At 45.3% G+C, this 24157-nt stretch overlaps 1 protein-coding gene across 2 annotated transcripts in view; it reads right to left on the bottom strand.

Moving 5' to 3' along the window:
• Window positions 1–24157, bottom strand: part of IGLON5 (IgLON family member 5) — a 112651-nt gene that overhangs the window by 14236 nt on the left and 74258 nt on the right. For both annotated transcript variants that reach the window (XM_034423758.3, XM_034423757.3), the window contains exons 2-4: window positions 12855–12933; window positions 2820–3052; window positions 722–841 (exon numbers count right to left, since the gene is read on the bottom strand). In XM_034423758.3, coding sequence (XP_034279649.2) covers window positions 722–841; window positions 2820–3052; window positions 12855–12933 — 432 coding nt within the window. The remainder of the gene's footprint in view (window positions 1–721; window positions 842–2819; window positions 3053–12854; window positions 12934–24157) is intronic.

Genomic DNA, 24157 nt, shown 5'->3' with positions numbered 1-24157 from the left:
GGCTTTTTTTGCGGCAGGAACAAACCGAGCCAACAGATAAATAAAATAGCATTCTATCCTGCTCATTATGGGGTCCAGGAGGAATGTTGATTTATGTTGACATGTAAAATCTCAATCCCCGTCAATATTGTCTGTTCAGCCCAGCTCACTACTTTTTCCTTCCTCCACCCCAAGTATCTGGGATTTCATACATATTGCCCACAGCTTTTCAATGGATTTTTTTTTTTTTTTGCAGCCTTAAGAAAAGGCTGATTTGATTTATTTAAATGGGGGAATAAGGGATGAGATCGGGAGGGGGAGAGATATTTTTTTTTTAAAAAAAGGCAGATTTCTGCATTTAGGACTAAATTCCATCTGCTTAAAAGACGCCTTGAGACCTGGCAGACACCACCTCTGTGGAGGCACCCAAGCTGTGTCTAGACATGCTCAATCTGGAGAGTTTAAAACGAGCAGTTGATGTCATACAAATGCTAAACTTGGTCTATTTTAATCTTGGTTCGATACTAGGGGTTAGTGGTTATATGAACCCCAGGCCATTTGATCAGTGCATGACTCAAAATATCCTGCAAACTCTGAAAACAGGGATTCATTTATATTTAATCATGTTTAGCATGTGGTGTGAACACAGCTCCCTGACCCACCCATTCTCACTTATGCTGGCAATTAGTAGCTTGCAATGGGGGGTGAGGGGGTGGGCAGCACCTCCTCCAGCTTTCCTCACCTTTCAGCTGTCGCCAAATTACCGTCGGTTCCGGTTTTCCCACTGCCAGGCACAGCAAATTCACATTGCTTCCTTCGTTCACCGTCACAGCTGCGGAAATGTTCACGATCCGAGCTGGAACTGTGGAGTTTAAAAGAGAGAGGTGGCATAAAGGCATGGGAGAATGACCTTGGGAGACAGAAGGCAGAGCTGAGATGGGACAAAGGAAAAAAGAGGCCTCAGCCCACAAGAAGAGGGAGAGATAAAGGTTCAAAAGAAGACAACAAGTAAAGCTCTCCTGAAGATCCCTTGATATTTAGAGACCCAATTGGAATAATGGACACTGGATGAGAAGTGAGGAGATGGGGAGGTCTAGTCCTGCTTTAGGCACAAATCCAATGAGTGACTTTGGACCAGTGCTTCTCTCTTGCTCTCTCAGCCCTGGAAGAAGAAGGCAACTGTTCCTTGGTGGATGAAGGGAATTCCGAAATCTTCCTCGGCCAACTCTTCTGCCATCTAGTGACCAGCCTTCACCACTGCTGATAGAAACCCCCCCAAGAGAAAATACAGAAGCCCTGGAGATGTGGAGCCAACATCAGGTGCACTGTACTCCCCACATTTCGCAAATCACTGTCCCACCTCCTTATCTTTGGACTACCGCCTCAGCACGGGATGCTTCGGGCTTCCTTCCCTGTTGCAGCGGAAGAAGCCTCCCCTCTCCTTCAATGAAAAAAATACAACCCCCCCCCCAGATTGGGTTTAACGATCCACATTGTTTTTAGGATAAACTGGGGTTGTGTCTGCAGTGGCAGAGCTATGGGAGAAGGAGAACAGCTGTTTCCTTAATCTGCAGGTTGCTCATCCCAGACTGAGTCCAATCAGTTTGTATTGTAGCAGCTTCCCGGCTCCAGCAACTACGAGAAAGGGGGATGTGTGGGGCTATAATTACGGGGTGCACAGCGTTGCAGTTGTGGCTTTTGCTAATACAGCAGAAAGGCTGGAGGTGCCTGGGAATTGGGGAAGAAAGTGAAAAGGAAGAAAGAGAGAGAGAAGAAAAATTTTTTTAGCTGGTTTTGACAGCTGGGAAGAGACTTGGGTTCTCAGAGGCCAACATATACACCCCCTTCTTTGGGAATGTATAGATGGAGAAGAGTTATTTCTCTACAGATCCTTTGGCTGGGTTCACACAACTCTTTTTACTAGACTACTTTGGAACTGGCTAATTTGGATTGGCCAATCAGATGAGCCTATGCCACAAAGTTAAGCCATCCTATAGTTTATGGGAAGAGTCCAAAACAATATAGGCATCGGTTTTGCGGATCTGGTATGAGAGTTTAGCCTGGAATGTGAATCACACCTTAGGACAGGCGTCTCCAAACTTGGCAACTTTTAAGACTTGTGGACTTCCAACTCCCAGAATTCTATGTTAGATATGAGAGACAATGTAATTTGGAATCTTCTCTCTGCCGTCGATAGTAAAATTCCATGAAATAATAATAATAATAATAATAAAAAAAAACCAGGACAATTGCACCATAAAAGTCTTATCTGGGCACAACATTTGCAGGTTTTTGGAATCAGGGCACTTCCACATTACACTGTTTCCCTTCCCCAATCTCTCAGAAGCAGCTTGAAGCAAATCCCTCATCCTCTTTGCCTTCTCCAGCTTTGAAATCTTGAGAACTTATCTGAGTTAGTCAGTGTTCCTCTGGCTGATGCATAAGAGCTTGCCAAAAATGTTCTATCTCAAGCTCCTGCTCCTCTCAAAATAACAAAAATGGCCTCACCACTAGTCTAGCAAAAAGAGAGAGAACATATCACATCCTTCCCATATCTGCATTGATCTGGTCGTACAGGAAATACCTAACGGATGGCAATGAGAACGATTGGCCAAGCATGCCAAGCCACCTTTGTTGCCTGGAGAAGACCTTATGGAAATATTGCTAGGAAACATCTAAAAAAACAAGACTTTCCACCCATTGCAATTTCATGAACAGGATCGCTGGACAGAAACAAGCTAGGTCAGCTTCTCAACACGGTGACATCAGAGAGGTCTTATTTGTGCGAAGCGTCACCTGGAGGTGCTCCAGACCCTCCCTTCCTTTTCTTGCACCCATACCATATACGATGAGGTACACCTGCGAGGTGTGAGGCTTGTCCTGGGTCTGGAACGAACATGTGTAGAGCCCTTCATCGTACACATCGACGTGGCTGATCATGATGCTGAACTCAGAGGGGCTGTACTGTAGTAGCTGCACTCGCAGGTCAATGGACCATTTGTCGTTGCCAGCATACAAGATGTTGGAACGGTTCAGCCAAGCCACACGCGTCACCTGTTGGTCTATGTAGCAGCTGTAGAGAAGGGGAGGCAGAAGGAATAAGAGTGAGCGTCTATGGAGAGTCATGGTTGTCCCAAAGGTGTTTTTTTTTTCCCCTAAAAATAACTGGGCTTTCTTCTTTTTTTGTCTTTGAAAACATTTTGCTTCTCATCCAAGAAACTTCTTCTGAGTTAGAACTAAAGAAGCTTCTTGGATGAGATGAGTGGTGGGATTCAACTGACGTAACAACCGGTTTGCTGAGTGTGTACTTCACTTGCACATTTGCCAAACACGTGTGCCGTGCACGCACAGTACATTTGAAAACAGCTCTAAAACTTACCTTCTACTGCAGCTCCGGTGAGTAAAACAGCTGAGGTATGGCAATCCGCTCTACCGCGCCTATCAGCTGGGCTTCAAACAAAGGAAATATAGGTTGGTATAGCACAGGGGTGGGCAGAAGGGCCCAGCTGATCGTCAGAGCGAACCGGTTCGCTCTCAGCTGATCATCGGAACTAATGTTCGCCCAAACCGGCTGAATCCCACCCCAGATGAGATGTGAAATGTTTTCAGAGGAAAAAGACTTACAATCAGTTGTAAAAAAATCAGCCCATTTTTTTTATCTCTGAGAGACGGATGTATCTCTCTTCCCTTTAGGAAAGACAGGAAGAAAGAGGAAAGAAGAGCATCATAACTCCAGGTTCTTCTCAGGGCACGGAAAAGCCTTTGGGTGCCTCCACTGAACTCTTTGAAGTCCCCAAACCCATGTTATTATAGCATCTGTTCTCTAATTTTATTAATGATTTTTTAAAAAAAAAATGAGATAAAAACAAATGCTAACTAATATAAAATGAAAAAAAGAAAAGAAGAACTAAGTCAGTAAAGGAAAAGCTCAAAGTGCAAGAGAAGAAAAAGAAAAGAAGACCCCCTCCCTCTTCTTTGTGGCAGCCGCTGAGATGTTGGAACACTGCTATCATGTCACCCCAGTCCTTCTTTTCATTAAACTAGACCAGGTGTCCACAACCTGCCACTCCGGAGCCACATGCGGCTCTCTGGGCTCTCTGTTGTGGTTCCCTGTTGGATGATCCCACCACTGGCTGGCCCCACCCCTCGCCCTCCCCTCCCAGTCACTCCTCTCCTGGCCTGAGAACATAAGGGTGATGGCGGGGGATGGAGAAGCGGCTGGGGCAGAGACAGAGAGATACAGAGAAAGGGGGGGAGAGAGAGACATAGAGAGATACAGAGAGGGGGGGTAGAGAGAGGGAGGGGGTAGAGAGAGATGTCAAAAAGATTTTGTGGTTCCCGTTGTTTTTTAACAACCGGTTCTCTGCCCTAATGACTGGCTGGGTAGGCGTGGCTAGGGGGTCATGTGACTGGTGAAAGTGAGTGACATCGAGTTGGCCACATCTATCAAGGTTTTGTGACTCCCGGTGTTTTCTTTTCTGTGGGAAATGGGTCCAAATGGCTCTTTGAGTGTTTAAGGTTGCAGAACCCTGAACTAGACATCCCCAGTTCCTGCAACCATTCTTCATATGTTTTAGCCTCCAGTCTCCTAATCATCTTTGTTGCTCTTCTCTGTGCTCTTTCTAGAGTCTTAACACCTTTTTTATATCATAGTGACAACAATAAAAAAAGGTAACGATAAAAAAAGTAGGTGACAATATCTTAACAATATAATAGTAGTAGAATAGTAGACTTCTTTATTGGCCAAGTGTGATTGGACACAGAAGGAATTTGTCTTTGGTGCATAGGCTCTCAGTGTACATAAAAGACAAGATACGTTCGTCAAGAATCATAAGGTACAACACTTAATGATAGTCATAGGGTACAAATAAGCAATCGAATCATACTAGGAAACAATCAATATAAATCGTAAGAATACAAGCAACAAGGTTACAGTTATACAGTCATAAGTGGGGGGGAGATGGGTGATAGGAACGATGAGAAGACTAATAGTAATAGTAATGCAGACTTAGTGAATAGTTTGACAGTGTTGAGGGAATTATTTGTTTAGCAGGGTGAAGGCGTTCAGGGAAAAAACTGTTCTTGTGTCTAGTTGTTCTGGGTTTATATAACAATATAAAAAGGAGATAACAACGTCCTCGGATTTGTGAACCTGCTGTGCCTACAAGGACTCTTTCAAATGCAACCTCTTTCAACCAGGCTTTGGGTGCTTCCTCCCGCCGCCTCCACCTGACCCCCCCAACCACCTTGTGGCCTGGCTTCTCACCAGCCAGATGGACCCCCTAATTTCTACAGACACGCTGTCACTGCCCTGCTGCTCCGAGATGGAAGATTTAATTATTTAAATGTTTTTTCTCTGGCTTGAAGGCAAAGGGCACTAAGTCATCTGATTTCTTGGTTCCTGACAGCTGTCAGACATAGATTGGACAAACACCCGTAAAGATAATGGGAAAAGAGCTTCAAGGAGAAAAGACTTCGAATTCACCCTTTCCAATCAGGGCTGGCCCCAAATATGACCGGAGTGCTATTGCTGCTGATCTCTCGTGACATAATGCAGCTCTAAAGCCAAACACCCAGCCAGAAGTGTGCCTTGAAGAAAAAGAGGTTAGAGTCCTAGACCTTAGAGGTTCAAACTTATCCATTTAGTGAAATCATGTAGTTCTTTCTTCTTCCTTTTCTTTAAAGAAAAGTTTTATCTCAAGGCTTTGTTCTCTGCCTTGATTCTTTGGTCACTGTCAAGCCCCCGGGAAATCAGAAGATCCAGGTAGATCAGACGAATACGTAAGTTTATCAGTTGCTAAAGCTCTCTACAAGAATCTGAACTACTAATGGTCAAAGGAAGTTGGCGGCAAATAAGAGTCAATGGAATTCAAGGTGGGATGGACTTAGATTTCTTGTGGGTACGAAGGGACTCAAGGCTGATAATGCATTTGACCCCTCCCTCGGCCTCAGCCTGGTCATCTCCTATAGTCATCCTTAAACATTGAGGGGATGTGGTGGCTCAGTGACTAAGATGCCGAGCTTGTCGATCAAAAGTTTGGCAGTTCAGCAGTTCGAATCCCTAGTGCCGCGTAATGGGGAGAGCTCCTGTTACTTGTCCCAGCTTCTGCCAACCTAGCAGTTCGAAAGCACGTAAAAAATGCAAGTAGAAAAATAGAGACCACCTTTGGTGGGAAGGTAACAGCGTTCCATGTGCCTTTGGCGTTTAGTCATGCCGGCCATATGACCATGGAGACGTCTTCGGACAGCATTGGCTCTTCGGCTTTGAAACGGAGAGTAATTGTAAAGAACAGGCCTTTTCAGCAGTGGATCCTTATTGGTGGAATGTCCACCCCAAGAATGGGGTGAACATTCCACCAATATTTTTGGTTCAAAGCCAAGATATTCCTCTCCTTCCAGGTATTTGTGCAGCTTTCTGCTCATTTTGAATCTGAATGTCTACTGAATCCCAGAATAGTGGGTTTTGTGTGTCCACAATATCTTCCTTGTTCCAAGAAATTTGAAAAGCATTCTATTCACCTCCTTTATCCAAGTCATGAATGAAAATGTTGAAGATGACTGGTCCTAGAAATGAACCTCATGCCACTCCTTTGATATCTCCAATTGATTCCTCCCACACGTGGTGAGTAACCACGGATGAGCACGTATGAGTTTTAGCAAGTTATAGCTCTACATAATTGCCATGCCACTCAAACCCCACTTAATTATCTTGCTAAGAATGTCATGGGGTACTTTGTCAAATGCTTTACTGAAGTCATGATATATTACGTTCCCAACAACCCCACTATCTACTCAGGAAGATACTCAATCAAAAATAAATAAATAAATGAAAAACAGTTAATCTGTCAAGACTTGCTCTTGACAAATCCATGCTGACTTCTGAAAATCACCACATGGTTTTCACAGCGTTGATAGATACATTGCGCTATGATCAGCTCTAGAACTCTCTCAGGTATTAATGTCAGGCTAGATGACAAGTAGGTCCACAGGTATTTCCCTCCTCTAAGGATCTGATCTTACCCTTTCTCAAAGATTTCTCTAACCTAGTGGATACAGCAGCGTTTTTCAACCTCAGCAACTTTAAGCTGTGTGAACTTCAACTCCCGGAATTCCTCATGCTGGTTGGGGAATTCTAGGAATTGAAGCCTACACAGCTTAAAGTTGCTGAGGTTGAAAAACAATCGGACAGAGCAGGGATGTCAAACTGGATTTCTTTGAGGGCCGGATTAGCATTGTAGTTCTATGCGGGCCGGCGGGGGGACAGCGGGAGAGGGAGACGGGAAGGATGCCTCCTGTAGCGCTCTGCTGGCCCCTTCTGCTCCATTTTGGGCCTGAATGGCCTTCTGCAGCACTTTACCAGCCAAAATGGGGAACCTTGTTTTTGCCCTCCATGGCTTCCTGCAGCATTCTGCCTGCTGAAAACAGATCGCGAGGAGGCCTCTGTGCAGCCCATTTTCGGCCAGCAGATTGCTGCTGGAGGCTGTGGAGGCTGAAAACGGGCCACAGGGAGGCCACATGCAGCCCATTTTGGCTGGCAGAGGCACTGCAGGTGGGTCCTTTGATATCTCCAGGCCGGCCCTTAAGGCTGGATTTAAATACCCCGCAGGCCGCATCTGGCTCACGGGCCTTGAGTTTGACACCCCTGGGATAGAGGGTTGACCAGACCCATAGTCAATTCATTTACATGTCTCCTAAAGTATCAAGAAAGGGGACTGTGAGATTTCTCCTAACCCAACTCCTCTGCCCAACCAACCCTGGCACACCATTTATCTTCTAGCTCCTGACAGAGGGCAAAGGGTGCAAGCTTAGTTGCCACAGAAGGCCCCATAGGAGAGCTGATGGGTTGAAGGGGAGAAACTGAGTCAGAGGCTCTGACTACCTCCTCATTCATTTTATTCCAGCGCATTTAAAGAAATACACATTAATCTAGGGCAGTGCTTCCCAATCTCAGTCATTTTAAGATGTGTAGACTTCAATTGTGCTGGCTGAGGTATTATGGGAGTTGAAGTCCACCCACCTTATAATGAATGGCTAAGGTTGTGAAATTCAGAGTCAGGCAGGCAAAGAGGCAACATGCTATCATAGAAATTAGGGATATCCAGTTTCCTTAATTGGCAGCTACTTTGGCACTAACAAAAGGCAGCTTAGCTTCTTCTCCTAGTACACAACTATGGAACCTGTGAGGATATTGCTAAATATCGACACCAGTTGGGGAAAGAGTGTGGCTGGAATAGCCATTTTCACGACACCGTCATAGTGAGCTTCTCTATGGCTGTGGGTCTCCAAACTTAAACTTGGCAACTTTAAGACTTGTGGACTTCAACTCCCAGAATTTCTTCAGCCAGCCATTCTGGCTGATGGATTCTGGAAGTTGAAGTCCACAAGTCTTAAAAGTTGCCGAGTGATCCATGCCAGTGATCCATGCAGTACTCAGTACACTATGTTGACACACAGAATGATGGATTAAACCAGGGTGGGCAACATATAACCGCCTCCCCCACCAGCCCCCTTTTTTATAGTCCTCAGCACTTCTGAAATCTATTGGCATCTACAGTCCTCATCCCTTTTCAACAGCAGGATGATTTGAGATCTAACTGAGCCAGGCAAGTCTTCCCTGGGAAATGAGATTAAGGGCTCCCGCCTTTCTTCCTGGGGGTTAATAGAATATTGAAAGCCCCCCCCTCCCGACACAGTATTTTTCCCTTTTTCCATTCCTACAACTCAAGACTTCATTTCCTCCTCCTCCTTTTATTCTGCAAAAAAAAACAAGGTAGGGCAGAGAAGTCTTGGGAAGTAGGTCAGAGTCTCCACGGATTCAGGCTGGGGAATCCAGTACAGTGCAGGTTGCTCAAGGGGACAGCCGGGGGGTGGGGGGTGGGGGAGGAGAGGGAAGGGAGGAGAAAGGAGAAGAGGAGGGAAAAAAAACCTGAGCAATGAAAAAATGGCAAGAGGCAGGATGTTGGCATGCTGACTCACAGCTTCTAATGTGAGCGGAGGTGGGATAACTGCCTTGTGGAAGAGACATCTGGAGGCACTACGTAAAGTACCATACAGTACGCAGTGTAAAAAAATACAGGAGAGGAATCTTGCCCCCTTAAAAAAAATTGGTGGTGTTGGAAGACCCTCTGCACCTGAGCTATCAAGCTATTAAGGTGACATTCTCCTCTGATAGCTTAAAAGAAGGCGGAGTGTGGGTAGACCATATTTCTCAAACTTGGTGACTTTAGGATGGGTGGATTTCCAGTTCTAGCATAGCTGACTGGTGGGTTTCTGGAAGTTGACATCCACCCATCTTAAAGCTGTTGAGTTCCAGAAACACTGGGACCATTCTGAGGAATATCAAGAGAGGAGAGGGAGGGGGAGGAGAAGGAGGAGGGGGGAGGAGACTGGTCTGGCTATTTGCATCTCCATGCCTTTGATGCAAATCCAGGAACAAAGACCTTTGATATGGCCTCAGAAGGAAGGAAGGAAAGAAGGAAAGGAAAGGAAAGGAAAGGAAAGGAAAGGAAAGAAAAGGAAAGAAAGGAAAGGAAAGGAAGGAAAAAAGGAAAGGAAGAAAGGAAAGGAAAGGAAAGGAAAGGAAAGGAAAGGAAAGGAAGGAAGGGAAGGGAAGGAAGGGAAGGGAAGGGAAGGGAAGGGAAGGGAGGGAGGAAGGGAGGAAGGAAGGAAAGGAAGGAAAGAAGAAAGGAAAGGAAAGGAAAGGAAAGGAAAGGAAAGGAAAGGAAAGGAAAGGAAGGGAAGGGAAGGGAGGAAGGAAGGAAGGAAGGGAGGGAGGGAGGGAGGGAGGGAGGAAGGAAGGAAGGAAGGAAGGAAGGAAGGAAGGAAGGAAGGAAGGAAGGAAGGAAGGAAGGAAGGACCCAGGGGGGAAACAATCAAGATTCAAATGCATTCATTGTATAGGGCTGAAAAAGAATGGGGAATCAGGGTTTTGTGTGTTTTTTTTTTTTTAATTTGATTTATATGCCGCCCTTCTCCGAAGACTCAGGGCGGCTTACAATGTGCTCAGCAATAGCCTTCATCCTTTTGTATATTTATACAAAGTCAGCTTATTGCCCCCACAAACTGGGTCCTCATTTCACCTACCTTAGAAAGGATGGAAGGCTGAGTCAACCTTGAGCCTTGGCGAGATTCGAACCCTGCAGTAATTGCAGGCAGCTGGTCTTAACAAGCTTAATAACAGGGTGCCTTAAGCCCCTGTACTACCAAGGCTCTGGTGTTTAACTAATGAAGTGTCTGGTCCACTAGAAAGATGGATGGGCGGGAAGGACACACACACCATGGAGATATTAATTGGTGAAATTAACAGATTTTGCTGAGATGAATAAACTAATTTCTTTGATTAGAGAAAAGACAATGTATCTACATTTATTTGTGCCTGGAAACCCTTTATGTGAACTTTTTGCATATTTTTTTTTAAAAAAAAATGAATTTGGGTTTTATGGAACGGATGACAGACAGGATAGATTACCCCAAAAAGAGAATTCACCCTAGAGGTTCTCCTATTCTAGGTGAGGAATGGATCCTTTTTGTGGATCCTTCTCTGATCATGCCAAACTATTAAGACAACGTGTTTCCCAACTTTGGGAACTTTTAAGATGTGTGGACGTCAACTCCCAGAACTCCACTGGCAGGCTGAGGAATTCTGGGAGTTGAAGTCCACACATCTTAAAAGTTCCCAAGGCCGGGAAAGATTGCTCTAAGCGGACGTTTCTCACACCATATTAAACTATAAACCAACCACATCACGGCTTGGCAGCATGTGCAAACCAACCCTATGCGGTTTGGGGGGGGGGAAACAAAGAAGAACAGAAAACAGTTACAGAAAGGGGGTTGCAGACTCAATGGATAAACTAAAAGCTCCGCTAAGCACCATATAATAGTGACGTTCATGTGGGCTGAGGGAATTGTATTCCCCCAGACACGGGAAATGGTCTCATTCTGAAAGAATGCAAGAGTATTAAAATCAAGGCCAGGTAAATTTATGTTGCTCTTGACAGAGTTATTAGCCATTTTGTAAGTCATTGCTGGCTGCTATTAATGCGTTAAGGCAGGTAACCGTGCATTTGGCCACAGAGCTATCTTTTATTTAAACCGAGGCAAGACGCTGTGCTGAAACACAGGTGGTGGGGGGTGGGGGGAGGGCTAAATCAGAAAACAGAAACCAGAGGCATGAAAATATGCTGGGTTCCGACCCACCCACCCAGAGAAAAGAACAACATAACGGGGTTAAGGGGACGACCCATACACAGCGGTGGGCTGCTGGGGGTTCGTAGGGGTTCGGGAGAACCTCTAGCTAAGATTCTGTGCAGTTCAGAGAACCTCCAAATCCTCTCCTGGCTGGCCCTGCCCCGCTCACCCCGCCCCTCCCGGGAGTCCCCACGCGGCCCATTTTGGATACAGGTAAGTGCAGAGCGCATGCAGAGGTTCGGGGAGGGCGAAAAACGGGCCTACCAGAAGTTCGGGAAGGCTGGAAACGGGCTCCAGAGGGCCTCCGGAGCCTGGGGAGGCCATTTTCACCCTCCCGGAGGCTCGAGAAAAACCTCCAGAGCCCTGGGAGGGCAAAAATGCCCCCCCACCGCCATGGTGCAGGAGGCCGAATAGGCCACGCCCACCCAGCAACCAGGCAGAGAACCCCTTGCTAAAATTTTTGAAGCCCATCCCTGCTCATACAGGTAGACCTCAATTAACAACAGTTCATTTAGGGACCGTTCAGAGTTACAATGGCAGTGAAAAAAATGACCTATGGCCTGGTTTTTCCACACTTACAACCCCTGCAGGATCCCCAAGGGCACATGATCAAAATTCGGATGCTTGGCAATGGACTCCTACTCACGACAGGGTCATTTGTGTGAGCTTCTGACGAGCAAACTCCACGGGGAAGTCCGATTCACTTAACAGCTGTGCTACTCGCCTAGATGCGGCGATTCACTTAACAACCACGGCAAGAAAGGTAGCAAAATTCACTTAACAACTGCCTCGCTTAGCAACAGAGCTCAGTTGCAGTCATAAACCAAGGACTACCTGTGTGTATCATGTCACAGAAGACGCATGATACTCCTAGGTCTTTAATTTGTTCATCCCAGATTAAAAATAACTTCTTCCATTGCTCAGTGGTTTGCAAATATTAGCTCCTTTAATTGGGATTTTCAGAGTCATCCCACTGGTTTGGAATGATATTGACAAACACTGATAGAGTTAAGATTCTAGAAAAAGTGCGGAGAAGAGCAACCCAGATGATTAGGGGACTGGAGGCTAAAACATACGATGAATGGTTGCAGGAACTGGGCATGGCTGGTCTAGTGAAGAGAAGGACCAGGGGAGACATGATAGCAGTCTTCCAATATTTGAGGGGCTGCCACAGAGAGGAGGGGGATCAAGCTATTTTCCAAAACACCTGAAGGCCAGACAAGGAATAATGGATGGAAACTGATCAAGGAGAGATTCAACCTAGAAATAAGGAGAAATTTTCTGATAGTGAGAACAATCAACCAATGGAACAGAAGTTGCCTTCGGAAGTTGTGGGAGCTTCATCACTGGAGGCTTTCAAGAAGAGATTGGACTGCCATTTGTCAAAAATGGTGAAGGGTCTCCTGCTTGGACAGGGAGATTCGACTAGATGACCTACAAAGTCTCTTCCAACTCTGTTAATCTAATTTCAGACTGAGATGTAGTTTTCCAATGGTGCAGGGAATCAGGGCTGGGGACTTGACAAAGTCAAGTAAGTTTCGAATACGAGGTGCAGTTCATACATGCAAAAGCATACAGAGCTCTGAAGGCTCAAACTAATTAACCCACATGAAAACCTCACCGCAAAACTCCAGCAGGGAAAATCACGCCTACCCCATGCAATTGTGGTGTCGCAGGAAGAAGCTCACCTTAGCGTTGCGTTGTCCCCTTGGCAAACTGTGTAATTGTCAGCTGGCTGACTGAAATCTGCACCTCGAACCAGCAGCCCTGGGCAGCCAAAGACACAACATGAGAAGAAAACATGAACGTTGAGCTGTGAAGAACTGCACCCCTCCCCCAAGAGATGGCAAAAGCAGAACCCATCGGTTTCACAAAGAGAATTTTCACGGGACGTGAAAGTATGCAAGCTTGGGTAGTTACACAGAAATGGGTAAGGTTGCAACAGTCTATCCGGGAGGTGACCAAGCCATGAAGGACCACGAGCAGAGCCTCCTGGTGCAAGAATGGGTACAATTGGCACATAACACAAAGCTTTGCAAAAGCCCTCCTAGCCACAGGTCTATGACAATGTGCCACAGGGAATTCACCATGGCCAACTCACCATGGCCAACTCACCGTAGGGCAACTTGCTGTGGGACAAGAGTTACACTAATATCAAAGAAATAGTGGAATACAATCAGAGCTGCAGTGGTGCAGTGGTTAGAGTGCAGTACTGCAGGCTACTTCTGCTGACTGCCGTCTATCTGCAATTGGCAGTTCGAACCTCACCAGGCTCAAGGTTGACTCAGCCTTCCATCCTTCCAAGGTCATTAAAAGGAGGACCCAGATTGTTGGGGGCAATAGGCTGGCTCTATAAACCGCTTACAGAGAGCTGTGAAGCACTGTGAAGCGGTATATAAGTGTTATTGCTATTGCTATTAAAGGATACCAAAGGAGGGACAAAACAAAATGTGTGTGACAAAAAAATTAAAAGTATTTTTAAAATTATTTTAAACAATTAAATTGAATTGTTGACTTGTCCTGCAGCGAGTTGCCCCACGGTAAGTTGGCCATGCTGTTGGCTGCAGAGAATTGGCCATGCTGAGTTGACTGTGGCGAGTTGTCCATGGCAGGTTGGCTGCGATGAGTTGTCCCATGCCGCTTAGCCACAACTGTCATCTGCTCTTTGAGCAGGAATCACAAGTCAAGAAGGAACACCGCCGCCCCGCCACGGGCCATGTAATGCAGGAGTGTCAAACTCAATTTCATTGAGGGTGTCAGGGCATCTATTAATCCCATGTTTGGCTCTGGGACTAATCACCCTGGTTTAATTAGAGGAGATGAATCGAGGCTTATTCCTTGTTTGCAATATTCCGAAAAAGAAACACAAAGAAAAGTTTCTAATAAAACTCATTTATTTGTTATAAAAAAAATAAAACACCTCACTAACTAAGAAAGTTAATTGCTACATTTTTGAAAGTAATTCGGGCCGGCTGCCTTCCAGCAGTCGTCACCCTCGTGGCATGAGAACAAAGGGAAGAGTGTGAGAGCAAGTGAAAGAATGCGGACATGCGTAGTAGCTTCTGATAACAATTCTTGGCAAGGTACGGAAAGTCAGATAGTCCAGAAATAATTGGCTCAGCTGGTAAATAAAATAACGCAGTGACAGAGGGCTGCATCAGGATTGTGTTTGACCTCGCGGGGCCAGGGTGGGTGTGGCCAGCTCAATGTCACTCATGTCAGCGGGCGCCTGTGGTGGTCTGAGCGCTTTGCCAGTGAAAACGGGCTCCCGAGCTCCATTTTCGGCTGTGACGGTCTCCTGCGACCCTCTGCCAGTGAAAACAGAGCTCAGGAGGGCTTTGGGTGGCTCTCCCAAGCTCCGTTTTTGCTGGCAGAGGCACCACGGACCAGTCCTTCACTGTTTCCACTGTTTCCGCAGGCCAGATCTAAGCACCCCACGGGCCAGATCTACCCCGGGGCCTTAAATTTGACATCCCTAGTGTAATGGGTCTGTTTGTCATGGTCCTGAACTGGAAGACCCCAAAAATGAAAGCCACTCAGCCTTGCCAGCAATCAGTAGAAGCCTGTTTCCCTGCACCTCTACCCCCACCACCACCCAGGCCTCCACAACCTCCAGGCGCTGGGATAAGACGTTCACAGCATTGCTTAATTTGCCGGGGGCAGAAAGATATAATTGGGCACCATCGATGTACTGATGATATTGCAGCCTATGGCGATGGAGGATCTCACCCCGCGGCTTCGTGTCGACGTTAAAATCTGATGCCTGAACATTTTTAGTTTCTTCTCCTTTTTTTTTTCTTTGCAATTTTCATACATCTTTATCTGAAACACTTAACCTTGTAGGAATTTTACCTGAAAGCTGCCGACGTTTGCATATATTCTTCCTTAAAATATGCATTTAGAGTGGCACACTAGTCCAAAATATACGTATCTCAGATAGGAGTGTAACAAATACACCATCCACGGGCGCACACAGGGACATACACACACAAACCTGATCCTAAAAATAAGCATTTTTTTACCTCAGAATATATTGCCAAAATTAAATGTAAACCAGGCTCTCATTTTCATGTAACTCCTGGAAGTGCAAATCAGGTTAATTTATAAAGGAATATGATCAAAATAATGCTACCCAGCATCTCTCTCTCTCTCTCTCTCTCTCTCTCTCTCTCTCTCTCTCTCTCTCTTTGACAGTGACTAATTAGATACCTCTTGAAAAGTGGAGGTCAAGCTTGGCTAATGCTTAAATGAGAGAGTTCTAGATAATCTCAGGGCTGTGGGCTAAACTGGGAAGCAAAAGAGAAGAAAAAGAAAAATAAACTCTGCGGGAAAGCTGTGCAAAAACATTTGCATACGGCTGCTGATTTTTTTTTTTTTAAATGGTAGGGATATGTCTATGAAGACATCTATCTCAGGTCCTGCCCCAAAGAAGAGGGAGTCAAGCTATTCTCCAAAGCACCTGAGGGCAGGACAAGAAGCAATGGGTGGAAACTAATCAAGGAGAGAAGCAACTTAGAACTAAGGAGAAATTTCCTGACAGTGAGAACAATTCATCAGTGGAACAACTTGCCTCCAGAAGTTGTGAATGCTCCAACACTGGAAGCTTTTAAGAAGATGTTGGATAACCATTTGTCTGAAGTGGTGTAGGGTTTCCTGCCTAAGCAGGGGGTTGGACTAGAAGACCTCCAAGGTCCCTTCCAACTCTGTTATTCTAAGTCAACCACAAATGAAGCTTGGCTTCAAATTGGATTGTTGGAAAGAATAAGAGGTACAGGTATCTTCTATATCAGGAGTGGGGAACTATGAGTCTTTTACGGACTTCAACTCCCAGAATTCCTGAAGTCCACAAGTCCTAAATGGGCCATAGTTCCCCACCCTTGTTGTATATGATTGCATGGATCAAGCCAAACCAAGATTCTAATTCAATGTTTCTCAACCTTAAAGTACAGATGCTCCTCGACTTACGCCCACAATTGAGACCCGAATTTCTGTTGTTCAGGAAGGTGGTTTTTAAGAGAGTCACAATTTTGTAAGGGTTTTTTTTTTTTTTTTTTTTTTGCCAGAGTTGATAAACGGATCCTACATTGATTTACTTGTTGGAAACCAGCTCGGAAGGATACAAATGGGGATCGTATGATCCTAAATCCTTGCAATCATTGTAAGAACAGGCCGAGTGGTCAAGTAGCTGAATGTTGATCATGTGACCTAGGGGATGCCATGATGGTTGTTAAGTATGAGGACAGGATGTAAGTCCATTTTTCTCAGTGCCATGGTAACTTTGAACAGTCTCCAAACAAGTGGTTGTAAGGCAAGGCCTATCTGTATGTGGATTTAGGATATATGGACTTCAACATCCAGAAGATATTTGGACTTTAACTCCCATAATTCTTCAGCCAACAGGCTGGGGAATTCTGGAAGTTGAACTTCACATATCACTGAGGTTGAGAAGCACTGCTGTGGTACCTCAGTAAAGTAAAGTTAAAGGTTCCCCTCGCACATATGTGCCAGTCGTTTCCGACTTTAGGGGATGGTGCTCATCTCCGTTTCAAAGCCAAAGAGCCAGCACTGACCAAAGACATCTCCGTGGTCATGTGGCCAATATGACTCAACACCACTGGTGCACGGAGCATTGTTACCTTCCCACCAAAGGTGGTCCCTATTTTTCTACATTTGCATTTTTTATGTGCTTTCGAACTGCTAAGCTGGCAGAAACTGGGACAAGTAACGGGAGCTCACCCCGTTATGGAGCACTAGGGATTCGAACCGCTGAACTGCCGACCTTTCGATCGACAAGCTCAGCATCTTAGCCACTGAGCCATTGCGTCCCTTGGTACTCGGTACTCAATGTTAATTGGTTCCAGGAGGTACGCTGAGTACCAAAAACGATGAGCACCAAACAAATTTTTCCCATAAGATTATAATTTAGTGAGTCACAAGGCAGCTGACATTGACATGTTCTAGCTTGAGTACCAAACAAATGATGAGTGCCAGGACAACATTTTCACGTAAAAATGCGTCGAGTATCAAATTAGATGAGTTTCAAAGAAGTTGAGTACCTAGGTATTTTGTTCTGCTTTTCTTGAACAAAGCTCCTGCTTCTCTCTTGCAGCCTGAATGTGAGAAGGCTTCAAAGGAGGAGTAAAGACAGCAAGAAGAAGTGAGCAGGTCAGGTTTGAAGAACTAAATGAAGACCAGAAGCCAAATCTGGCTGTAGGGATGATACAATAGGATGCGCTAGAATTAAGATCTGGTTTTGCTTATGGAGATGCTAACTTACCTGCTTTGCTGAAGGCTCTCACTGAAAGAAGGAAGGAAAGGAAAGAAGGAAGGAAGGAAAGGAAAGAATATACCAGCCATCCCCACCCCCCAAACTTGACTGTCCAGGCAATCAAGTCAAAATTCTGTTCTGAAGGCAATCTCAAAAGTTCAGACACAGAAGGCTTTTGTGGCAGAAGAGATAAGCCGTACTATTTGTACTTTACAAGGTCTGGCTTGACCAGGCATGTCTGTCACTTGATGTGATGACTGTTGTGGCAGAAGATGATTAGATGATTTGGATGTGCCCAATCAAGTGCTGAGGGGGGGGGAGAGAGGAAGAGAGAGAAAAGGAGGAGGAGGAGGAGGAGGAGGAGGAGGAGGAGGAGGAGGAGGGAGGAGGGAAGAAGAAGAAGAAGAAGAAGAAGAAGAAGAAGAAGAAGAAGGAGAAGGAGAAGGAGAAGGAGAAGGAGAAGGAGAAGGAGAAGGAGAAGGAGAAGAAGAAAGGGAAGGGAGGGGAGGAGAGGGGAGGGAAGGGAAGGGGAGGGGAGGGGAGGGGAGGGGAGGGGAGGGGAGGGGAGGGGAGGGAAGGGAAGGGAAGGGAAGGGAAAGGAAGGAAGGTATATGCCAAGATTCAGAAAGCTGCACTGTCTCTTCTGGAATGCACAGCCCAAATGATTCATCGGACAGCTGAATTTGCACAATGGTGGGGAAAATTTATTCTGCAGAGATTCAGAAATACTTGTTTAGGATGATTACATCTTAGCTTAGACTTCCCATGCTCCCTTTCAAGGAAAGATGCCTTTTATTGGCAAAGATATTAAACCGTCAGCTTTCCTTTGACTCTGATAATCCTGCAGTAACATTGGGTGGGTGGGGGGAGGTTATTGAGGTTTTCTAGCGGGGTAGATTGGAGGGGTATTTTCCCCCATAATAAGCATGTGAAGCGCACGATTGATGGGGAGGAGGTGTAGTGTCTTAAAAAAGCAAAGAATCACCTCGCCCCAAATATAATTTGGCCGTCAAAGTTCAGCAACACCTTTGTAATAGAAACAGAATAACAGACCTGGAAGGGACCTTAGAGGTCCTCTAGTCCAACCCACTGCTGAATTGTATGGGCTGCTGGAAGCAACAGAAATGGATCTCAAGATTGATGTCATGCAAACTGCAGTCTTTCTCTAACTTTAGAACCCAGAATCCTTAGACAATGTGGCCTCTTGTAATGGGACGGGAGAATATGATTTGCTATGAGGCTGGTTTTGCCCAAAACTGGAAATAATTAGAATGCAGTCACGTGACGTAAATGTGCTCACATGACCACAGAGCAAAAGCAGTGGTTGGAACTTCAGAACCAGCTCCTAAGTATCCCCAGGGAGGTCCATCGTAACTTTCAATGGTCGCTAAATGACCAGTCGTAAGTCGAGAACTACCTGTATACTAAATTTCTGTATGACCTCATCCAGGATTGCTGTTCATAAAGAGTTCAGTGGTGTTTGCTTGGAAAATGAAACTGCAGCAAAACAAGAAGCAGTTAAGGCTCCAAACTAAAAATCTGAAAAATCAGCTTTTCAAATATCTGTAATGTTTCCTTTCCACTCAAATGAATTCCTGTCTCCCTACAGAGGAAAGTGTTATTAAAAAAAATATTAGAATGTGCCGAGATGGATAGATTGACATTTAAAAGAAAAGAAAAGGAAGAAACAGAATACTTGTTAACATGGGATTTGTTTTACCGATGGCTAACTAACAGAACGCGGTGGCTCAGTGGCTAAGACACAGAGCTTGTTGATCGAAAGGTCGGCAGTTCAGCGGTTCGAATCCCTAGCGCCGCATAACGGGGTGAGCTCCCGTTCCTTGTCACAGCTTCTGCCAACCTAGCAGTTCGAAAGCATGTAAAAAATGCAAGTAGAAAAATAGGGGCCACCTTTGGTGGGAAGGTAACAGCGTTCCGTGCGCCTTTGGCCTTTAGTCATGACGGCCACGTGACCACGGAGACGTTTTCGGACAGCGCTGGCTCTTCGGCTTTGAAATGGAGATGAGCACCGCCCTCTAGAGTCGGGAACGACTAGCACATATATGCGAGGGGAACCTTTACCTTTTACCAACTAACAGAAACAGAGGTTAGAAATTAAAAAAATAAGAAAGATTAAAAAAAATTGTATTGAAAATTTTGCAAGGTGGATAAACTAATTGTACTATTACTTTGTGATTAATATTGACATCTTTATTATGATTATGACGATGATTATTGTTGCATTTCTACTGTGCCCGGACAACACACTGTTCAATAAGATATGGAACTTCTTATGTTTATTAAAAAAGATGTATTAATAAAACATATATTCCAAAAAAATGAATTCCTGTCTTTTTCTTTTTTGCAGCGGGAACTGTCCTGTGGGAGTAGGAATTCAAAGCCTACTAAAACTACACAACGTTCTTCATTTTCAACACTGTCAGCATACATTTCCTGTGTCCTATTGATTTTTGGAGGTGTTCTTATTCTCCCACACGGTGTTTCCTTATTTTGTTTTTGTTTTTTTAAAGTGCCTCCCTTTTCCCTTCACCTCTGACTTCAATCACTAGGACGATATTCCCAGGCAGCGAAATCCCTGAAGGACAGAGGGATTGCCTCGTTCACCCGGTGATTCTAATCGTTTTTCACTCCGCACATTAAGCCTGATTATTGTATTAATCCACTTTCTGGGTTTGCACAATAAAATAAAATAAAAAGTCCTGCTTTGCAAAACACGTTAAATCCCACGCAGAAACACAAATCAACAAATCACGCAGAAACACAAAACTCTCAATCTGTCAAGGACCTGGGAGTACTCATCTCCAACTATCTAAGCCCCAGAACTCACTGTACTAGCATTGCCAAAAAGGCATTAAGAGTCGTTACCCTAATTTTGTGAAGCTTCTTCTCCGGTAACATTGTACTGCAAACTAGGGCATACAAAACCTTTGCCAGACCAATTCTTGAATACAGCTCGTCTGCCTGGAATCCACACTGTATATCAGACATTAACATGATTGAGTGGGTCCAGAGATATTTCACGAGAAGAGTCCTCCACTCCTCTGCTCGAATCCCTTATGCCACCAGGCTCGAAATTTTGGGATTGGAAAACTTAGAACTACGCCGCTTACGGTTTGACCTAAGTGTAGTACACAAAATTGTCTGCTACAACATCCTACCTGTCAACGACTACTTCAGCTTCAACCGCAATAATACACAGGCAAACAATCGATACAAACTCAAGGTAAACCGCTCCAAACTTGATTGCAGAAAATATGACTTCAGCAACAGAGTGGTCAACGCCTGGACTGCTCTACCCGACTCCATTGTTACATCCTCAAACCCTCACAGCTCCAACCTTAAACTGTCTACCGTAGACTTCACCCCATTCCTAAGAGGTCTGTAAAGGGGGGCATGCATAAGCGCACCAGCGTGCCTACCGTCCCTGTCCTACTGTCCCTATTTATTTGTACTTATTTCCTATGTTTATGTCCATGTTTATACGTATACCTGTTATCTAGTACATGTTCAACAAATTAAATAAATAAATAAATAAAATAAAATAGTTAATTGTCCCCCCCCCCCCAAAAAAAATCCACACTAATGCTAACTTAGCTTCCTCCCAAGTTATGTTTAAACTTACACGAAACCTACAGTGGAAACTGAATTGCAATTCCCCCTTTGTTGTCTACTCCCAGGAAATTTCCTGCTTGTAACAATCCCTGTCGGTGACCTAAGAAGACTAAAATAAAGAAAGAAACAGACCGATATAGGAAATGTTGCTAAGGGCTGAAAGCATGAAACGGGAGTGGATATTCTTCCTTCGATTCCCATCGCCCATCCCCAAAGTGATTTGAACTTGACGTGAAATGGTCTGATCTCTTGTGCTTGAGTGTGTCTGGGTAATTCAAGGATGGTGAGCGGGCCAGGTTGACCTTGGTCGTTCTTAAATCTAGCCACCAATCAACAGGAAAGTACGTGTGTGTGCTTCTGTGTGACAGAGAGAGAGAGAGAGAAAGAGAAAGGGATGGTTGGGGAGGGGGGAACCAGCCTAGCTCTTACGGGTGAAACGGCTGATTAAGATTCTGTGAAGCTGATGGATGAAGCTGGCCACCAGCTGAAGAAGCAGACGGCTACTTTACATGCAAAACCAGGGAGAAGATGAGGAGCAAAGAAACAGCTACGGACAGAGATCAATCACAAAGCTAGTAATCCCAGCCAGTGTTCCTCCCAAAGTTTGGATAGCTCCCATCTTCCATAGATGTTTATTTGATGCACAAGGATTTCCCACCATTCCTTAGAACAGGGGGTCTCCGAACTTGGCAATTTTAAAATTTGTCTCTCCGATTGTCAAGCTCCAAGCTGTTTAAAGCATCATCACCAATTCTGTTTCATTTATTTTTTTAACTCTGACTGTCTTGTTACCAAAGGATTCAGATGGTTCGGGCAAACTGGTAGTTAAATTGCTGGCTGGCCCCTCCCCTCTCTGCCCCTTCCAGGAGTCCCCACACACCCCATTTTGGCTCTCAGGTAAGTGCAGGGAGGCCTACTAGGCCCAAAATGGGATGCAGAGAGGTGGTGCCTCCCCTCCTGTGGCCCGTTTTTGCTCCCAGGGGGGTGCAGGAGGCCGAGTGCTGCCTGTCACACTCCCTGGCCACGCCCACCATGGTCATGCCTACCCAGCTGGTCATTAGGGCAGAGAACCAGTTGTTAAATTATTTGAATCCCACCACTGCTTGTTACAATTATCTGGAGCTAAGAAGTTCCTCAACTCCACTTTCTGTCAGGCTTCTGTACCGACTGCTGCTGCTGTGAAGAACCACAAGCTAGAAATGTGACTCAGCGGTGACCAGCGAGGAGGAGAGATGGTGCCAAAGTTGGTAATTAGTTGGCTGGGCGTATGCACATTTTCCATTCCCAACACTCACATGGAGAGGTCCTGTTTTTCAAAAAATTCTCTCTGGCTCACATCACAGCAGTTCACTTTCCTTATTCTATGGTAGACGCTCTTTGAATGCTACAAAGTCCAGAGGTTGGGGACTATGGGAAATGTAGTTTTCCTTATGGGGATTTGTAAGGATTCTAGGAGCCCCAGAAACTGAGATCCTTTCTCAGTATCCTTTCTACCTGGAAAATGAGCCATCATTAGTGAATCAAATACTGTAAATAACAGGGAGGGGTAGATTTATTTTAACTCTAGATGGATGGATGGATAGGATGGATATATCAATAGGATGGATAGATAGGCAGTATGGGTAGATAGGTAGGATGGATAGCAGTGGTGGGTTGCTACAGGTTCGTCCTGGATTGGGCACATTAGCCTGCAAAACCAAGCATCGACCTAGTAGATTTGTTGTTGTTGTTTTTAGAGCTAATGGCCAACTTCTAGAGCTACCATTTCTTGATGGTCAAAATCTAGGTTCTCATTAGATACCAGCAAAGAATTAAGAGCTTTCCCTAGCTCTTTAAAGCTTCCAGAGCTTGTCGTCCAGCTCACCCTCTGGTAGCTACACAGGTCTCTCTCTGTCTCTTGCTGTCTCTCTGTCTCTGTCTCTCTCTCCCCCACCCCTCCCTCTCTCCCTCCCTCTCCCTCTCTTCTTCTCTAGTGCCCATCTGAGTTTTTACTCTCTCTCTCTCTTTCTCTCTATGCGTCCCTCCCTCTCCCTCTCTCTCTTCTTCTCTAGTGGCCCATCTGAGCTTTTACTCTCTGTCTCTCGCTCGCTCGCTCCCTCCTTCTATCTCTCTTCTCTAGTGCCCCATCTGAGCTTTTACTCTCTCTCTCTCTCTCTTTGTGTCTCACTTTCTATCTCTCCCCCCTCCCTCCTTCTCTCTCTTCTTCTCTAGTGCCCCATCTGAGCTTTCTCTCTCTCTCTCTCTCTCTCTCTCTCTCACTTTCTCTCTCTCCACCTCCCTCCCTCTCTCTCTCTTCTTCTCTAGTGCCCCATCTGAGCTTTTACTTTGTGCCAGAAATCTCTACCCCAACTTTGAACGTCTAAATTTTGAAAGGAAAGAGATAATCTGGTGCCTACATTTTAGGAAGAGCTATGTCTCAACAAGGGACAAAAGCTTGTCCCTAAGGACTCCTCGCTCTCTCTTGCTCTCTCTCTGCACCCTTTCCCCCCTTCTCTCTCTGCATCCCAGCTCCCTGCCTTCTTCTCCGACCAACCTGTCAAGATCATTCCTTTCTACCTGAAGGAGTCGGGAAGGTCAAAGCTGGGGAGATGGGAATTCACGCCTCAGAGCACAAGGCTCCTTTCCACCAATCACTGTCAGCCGTTCTCATGTTCTCCCCTCTGCCAAGCCCAACACCTTCACATTTATTTTGGATCTCTGAGCCCAACGTTTAGCACATTAAGCACAAAACACCCCTTTTGCCAGAAGGCGATCTAATCAGCTTGCTCCCAAATACCTCCTTTAACCTGCCAGGAAACATTTGACCTCTACATCTTGAACTCTCTCCCTGTTTTTCAGAACCCGGGGCTATGTTTTCAAACATAGATGACTTTGAAAAGAGCCATCTGACTGTCGGAATACTCCTGAGGAAGAGAAGGCAGGTGTTCTTTTAATGTAAAAAGGGAAAGAAAAAAAAACCCAAAACCTTAAAATTAATTAGTTTTTTCTACAAAGTGTAAAATGTGCAAAACGATTTGGTGCATTTCATCTTACAGCTTGCATTAAATTGGGAACTGTGTTTTCTCTCCAGCTCAGGACTCAACAGATCCA

Source organism: Pantherophis guttatus, chromosome 10, assembly GCF_059756535.1.
Source record: "Pantherophis guttatus breed Tessera chromosome 10, ASM5975653v1, whole genome shotgun sequence".
In the NCBI taxonomy this organism is placed as follows: Eukaryota; Metazoa; Chordata; class Lepidosauria; order Squamata; family Colubridae; genus Pantherophis; species Pantherophis guttatus.
This window is presented reverse-complemented; position numbering and strand designations above follow the sequence as displayed.